The 6269-nt window shown below is 36.4% G+C and overlaps 1 protein-coding gene across 1 annotated transcript; it reads right to left on the reverse strand.

Moving 5' to 3' along the window:
• Nucleotides 1–3827: 3827 nt before the first annotated feature.
• LOC112456455 (corepressor interacting with RBPJ 1-like) lies at nucleotides 3828–6198 on the reverse strand. The gene is made up of 4 exons (XM_025018991.1): nucleotides 6096–6198; nucleotides 5639–5852; nucleotides 4711–4851; nucleotides 3828–4053 (listed from the first exon to the last, which is right to left on the reverse strand). Exons 2-4 carry the CDS (start codon nucleotides 5817–5819, stop codon nucleotides 3911–3913), a joined length of 465 nt encoding a protein of 154 aa, XP_024874759.1. The 5' UTR covers nucleotides 5820–5852; nucleotides 6096–6198; the 3' UTR covers nucleotides 3828–3910.
• Nucleotides 6199–6269: the final 71 nt, after the last annotated feature.

Below are 6269 nucleotides of genomic sequence, written 5' to 3' on the forward strand. Positions count from 1 at the left end.
ACGTGCAAACTATTGAAAATTGAGAAGATACAAACAACGGCGTATCACCCTGAGAGTAACGGGGCATTGGAAAGATCGCACCGTACTCTAGCCGAATACTTGAGGCATTATATTAACGAAGATCAAACTGATTGGGACGAATGGCTCCCTTACGCGATGTTTACGTATAACACTACGCCACACTCTACTACCGGTTTCACGCCATTCGAATTAGTTTACGGGCACCGACCTGACCTACCAACGGCCCTAACAAAACCGCCGAAACTAACATATTCGTATGACGATTACGCAAAAGAACTACGCGAACGGATCCGCGCAACGAATCAAGTCGCGAGGGAAAATACGAAAGATGAAAAAGCAAAATCGAAATTACAGTTCGATAAAAAGATCAATAAAGCAACTTTTAAAGTAGGCGATAAAGTGCTACTGTACGATGAAACAATACGACGAGGACGCTCAAAGAAGCTCGACTCGCAATGGGTAGGACCATATGTTATCTTAGAAAAGCATAACGACGTAAACTACACAATTAAAATCAAGCGAAAGATGCTACGTGTTCACGCGAACCGATTGAAAGCGCTAGTCGAAGAATAAAGCACACACGGCAAAGCAAAAGCAGGATAAGCAAAAAAAAAAAAAAAAAAAGAGAGAGAGACGAAAGTTAACAGTACTTACCTAAGAATTATTCCGCCGCACGAGGGAGACCTCCCTCCGCCCGGTCATATAATGAAAATTTAATGGCTAACGTTACGAGAAAACTAGAGGAACAGCTCATATACCGAGAGGGAATAGACGAACAACTACTAGTATTAACTGCTATTTTAAATGACCTCACGACAGACATAAATGACATTACAGATTACCTGACTCACGCAAAACACAATATTTTATTAACGCGTGTACTCCCAACCGAAAAAATAATCGTAGAACTAAGAGAAGCGACCTCACATATAGATAGAAGATTAAACTTCCCATTTAAAATACAAGCCGAAAACTGGAACTCTATCCAAAAATATCTAGATGTAAACGCGTATTATGATAATTCGAACATATACACTATCCTAGCGTTCCCATTAATAGCGTATCCAATGTATGAAATAATAAAGATCACACCTGTACCAGTACACAATAGCCACAACGTTTTCACCTTCCTAGAACCCTCTCACACCCTATTAGGGATAAATCGAGAAAACCACAACTATGTAATATTAAAGGAAAACGATTTAAATAAATGTACACAAGAAAATACTAAGTTCACCTGCGCTCAGAACCTCCCTGTCTATTTTATAACGGCGAATGCACCGACCGAAATACAGCTCTTTGTAAAAACGTCCACACATAGAAAATCGTAAGCAACGTCACATTATATCAAATGTAACATTCTGGATTGCAGTATCCGAGCCTCAGACATGGTTATTTTCCACCCCAAAGACAATTGACATAGTAATTCAATGTAACGAATTGCCGGAAATTAAAATAAAAATAGAGAAAACCGGAAAAATAACATTGCGCGACAGTTGTAAACTAACTACACCAAATATATATTTAGAGACAACAAATCGAGTTTACAATAAATATGTAAAAATGTATTTACCAGAGCTTAATATAACAGGCATCATAGAAAAAAGTATAACAGTAAATAATAAAATAGAATCTGATAAAGAAATAAAACTGGAACCAATAATCAAAGATCCAACAGAATTAATGAAAATAAGTTTAAGTTTAGAAGAAATCCAAAAGGAGATGGAAAATAACCAACCCAGCATATTCACGAATAAAAATATTATATATTCCATAGGCTCCACGGTCACAATTGTAATAGTAATAAGTATCATAGCCGTAATCATTTATGTAATAAAAAAAAAAGAAGGGGCCATTAAAACTTTGTAACACAAAAAAAAAAACAATCATGTAAAAATAGCACATAAGAAAATCAGATTGTAACCTCTCAGGGAAAAAGAAGACGCATAAATAAACGAAAAACTACGTTTTTCTTTTTCCGCGGGGGGAAGGGTGTTGTGAGCGCACAACGCCCTTGGCAACCGAGTTGCCAAGCGTTAAAGAAACTCGACCCCAGCGACGAAACGTAGAGAGCAAGGTCCATCCACGAGGACCAATATCGCTGACGCGAAGGTCAGCGCCGAGCGCTGACCATAGAGGTTAATGCTACCGCGGGCGATCCCGAGGTAGCAACTGGAAACCGATGTAAGACCGCCGAATCGAACGATCAGGCAGTCGGTCTGAAACCATCAAGCTGTCGCGTCGAGTCACCTGCGAGTTATCTATAAACGAAACGCGAAGTGGAACTTGTAATAAGGACACTCGTGTAAGGCAACTCAATTTATTAAAGTGGTTCAATATAACGCCTTCCTTCATCCTTCATATCGCGAACGGAGCCCGATCCCTCTTAGCCGACAAAACGGCTAACATTTTCTAGGAAATATTTATTTGTTCCAAAGAAAAATTGTATCTTGATTCAAATAAATATTTCTTTAGTACTATTGAACGAAATCATTTACTTGAAACAAGTCAAATTTCGTTAATTGTAATAAATTTTTTTTTCAGTGTAATTTTTAACAATATTATAATAATTTTTAAATAAATACGCATTACTGTTTAATGATTTTGTAATATCTATTTATTCTATCGTGATAAATAAATTGTTAAATTGTCAAATACATTTAATAATTTTTATACGAAAATCACTTATAGCGTATTCGATTTGCTGACTCGACCCGACTCCGAGTCGAAAAAGTACGATCAAAAGTACGATTTTTGCAGACATCGTAAAAAAGCGCATAAAAATTACAGATAATTTGCGAGGATAACATGACTCGAAACTTTTATATGTAATACTTTTTACTAAACTTAAAAATAAACTCACGGCGATTTAGATTCGAATTATTTTGCATTCTTCAAAGTCAAATCTCGCTTACATAAGAGAATTGAATCGCAGCTGTTATAATGCGACCTTGGGACACTTTATGATCGCGAGAAAACCGACCAGAATCGCTTCTTTATTGCTCAATTTACATTATGGGGTATCCACGTATTCACATTATTATTTATTAAAGCACTCGTGCGTCGTGATGCGATGGACGTGTCAACAGTTTCTATTAATAAGCAAGTAGGCATTTACAATTGATATTTTCCGTAAAGCACATAATCATCATGACATCAAGTAATCAACGCTGAAGGTCAATATATGCGGTATAGCACAGTAAATAGCGTGCTAACGATTAACGGAATTAAGTTGCGCTTGATCACTGACAATGTATCTCGAGGAGCAACAAGATATTTCCGCTCGTTCGAATTAAAGGGGCGCGTATTCTCTAAAACGTCACTGAACCGAGTCAAACTGAAGCAAAATAATACAGCTCTTTTCGACACTGTTATCGCGCAAAATTGTTATCGTTTTTCAGCAAACGCTTCAGCTAAAAAAATAATTCTTTTAATATTTTAGACAATGATTAGCGTATTATAACTAAGCAAGCGTTTTTTTTTTTTTCACTAGACATCACAGACGCGCGTTTCGCGCGCGCTATTTAGCTTTAATATTACACACAACTGTCAAAATATGCTATGACAGCCGCTCACGAAGTTCGATTAGTTCAGCGAAATAATAATGAAACACAAATCTTATAAAGAAGCGTAACCGATGATAGCGGCAAGTCCGAGTACACAGCAGTAAAGAAATGTGAGTACGATATATTATCGGTAAAAAAAAAGAAATGTAACGTGGGACAAATAGTATCGTATAACAATATCAAATGATATCTCGAATGATCATCTTTATTATACGATATATCATATATATATAACCGCGATTAAATTTCTATATAGGTAGAATATATATATTCTACTAATATAGAAAAAGGGGAAAAAAAGGGAAAAAGGGGAAAATGACAAATCAGTCATCGCTGTTGTCATCGCTGTTGTCACTGCTAGAACTGCTACTGCTGCTGTTGCTGCTGCTGCTGCTGCTGTTGCTGTTGCTACGATTTTTGTCACAGTTATCTGGAGGTGCGCTCTTATTTTTTGGTCCTTTTTTGTCTACAACACACATAAGCCTTTAACTTACTTTTTATATTGTTTCCAAATTTAAAATTTTTAAACTAAATTTTTACTGGAAATAAAGGCTATTCTATAATTGCATAAACGTGGTCGTAAATAGTTGTAAGAGTTTTGTAAGGCGTGGTTGTAAAGCGGTACTTCCGGTTGTAGAGCGTGTTGTGGAAGATGGTTGAACTTCATCTTTCACGACTACGCCAGATGTAAACATACGAGCCAACTAACCAGAGTGCTGTTATTCACGTGACCACGCCGCCATCATTCTTTTTATCGAAATACACGTGAAAACAACTCTCAAGATCTCAAGTTGGAAATTCTTTTTTTTATTGTAGTGTTTTTTGTTTTTATTGTTTTTATCGAAGAAAGTACTGCTCCAAGTTTGGAACAAAAAACTGCACTTTGTTTGCAGGTTGCTGTAATCAAGTTTATAACGGTATCTTTACTCTATTGTAGATTGATCCGTTGTACAACATCCTACTACTCCTACTCCACTACTACTCCACTACTACTCCACTACTCCTAATCCTACAACCCTACGTTTATGCAATTTTAGAATAAGCTTAAATCATGACTTGGGAGTAAGTCGTGGTTAGCTCGTCCTATTGCTGTCTACAAAAAATTATAAATTTATTAACTTACTTGTCGTCTTCACGACGCGTTTGGTGACTCTGTTCATGTCAGAGATTTTTTGTCTTATAAACGTTTGGTAATCCCCTACCAACTCTTCAATCTTGTCCTTATCATAGCGACGATATGACTCCAAAAAGTACCTGAATATATCTGTAAAATATATTTACTTCTATGAAGGTTATATCATATGGAACACCAACCGACAGTAACAAAAAGTATAATTAAATTATTTTTTGGGGGGTATATATCTTGGGGTAAACGCTAAATTTTACGAAGTGCATCAATCATGTTTAAAATTTTTTAAGAAAAATGTATGCCTTTTAAAACATTGGATTAACGATTTGGGGTGTGACCTACATGCAGGTCACCCTAAGAAAAGGCTAAAAAATACGTGATCGCGTGAGTACGACATAAAAATAGCGCTATGGAAATCACACGAGAGTGGTTGTTCGGTGGTGTTTAAAAAAATAACTTTTCTACACGTTATTTAAATACACTAGACACTACATACGCGCGCTACGCGCGTGCTATTTATCTTTAACATTTCACTATTAACCCTATTATACACAACTGTCAAAATATACAATGACAGCTGCAAATGAAGTAAGCGCAGCAAGAGAACTAATCGGCATCGCGGAAAAGCGACAACAATAAACTTCACATCTCCTTTTTAGAAAAGGATAGTAATTCAATATTTTAAACGTCCGTGTAAATATATAAATAAATATAAAAAGCCCGTGTAAATATATTAATTAAAAAAGTAATTTGTTTCCGAACATTTGGCAACTTTTCTTTTATTGCTTCCACAAAAGTTTCGTGGCATCATTAATTTTTAAGACTACAAGTCAATAAAAAGTGCTCCCCTAAGCCGATGTCACGTAGAGATGAACGATTAAATTAACTTGATTATTAATGCAATATAAAAATGGATACTTACCGCGAACAGCAAGTGCCTTTGTGGGATTCAGCGAGGGCTTCGGATCACTCTTGGTGCGATTGGATGGTGCACCTGTTACGCTCGATTCTTTCAGTTCCTTATCCCCAAAAATAGCGAGAGCCATATTTTTTACGAACATCCCGTCTGAACGTGCATTAAATACGGCATTGTCATAAGTCATCTTACAAATCCAAATATTCTGGCCACAGTGTACCTGTTATTTTCAAAATAAATTCTTTAAAACACCATGTAATAAACTTCTTTTCATAGGCTGACATGAAGCAGCCGGAAGTTAAGAGCATGCGAAAGATAGCAGTTTCAGAATATTCTTTTTTTGCAAAAATGCGTTGGCATTTTGAAGAGAAGCGAATGTAAACCACATGTTAATGCGGAAATAACATTTGCAGCCTAACTACATTATCCAACCAAACTGTTAATTCAATATACTTTGGCTTACCTTTTCTTCATTGCCATCTTTACGGATAAATCCCGGGAGCGGAGGTTTATTAATGTCATCAAGATTTACGTTTTTGTTATTGTCACCTGCTGCTGTACGAGCACCTGTAATTTTTTAAATTAGGGTCGGCCGGGGTTAAACCGCCAGTTTTTTTTCGGTGCCAATTTTTAACAA

Source organism: Temnothorax curvispinosus, unplaced genomic scaffold, assembly GCF_003070985.1.
Source record: "Temnothorax curvispinosus isolate PA1 unplaced genomic scaffold, ASM307098v1 QBEX01006876.1, whole genome shotgun sequence".
Taxonomy (NCBI): domain Eukaryota; kingdom Metazoa; phylum Arthropoda; class Insecta; order Hymenoptera; family Formicidae; genus Temnothorax; species Temnothorax curvispinosus.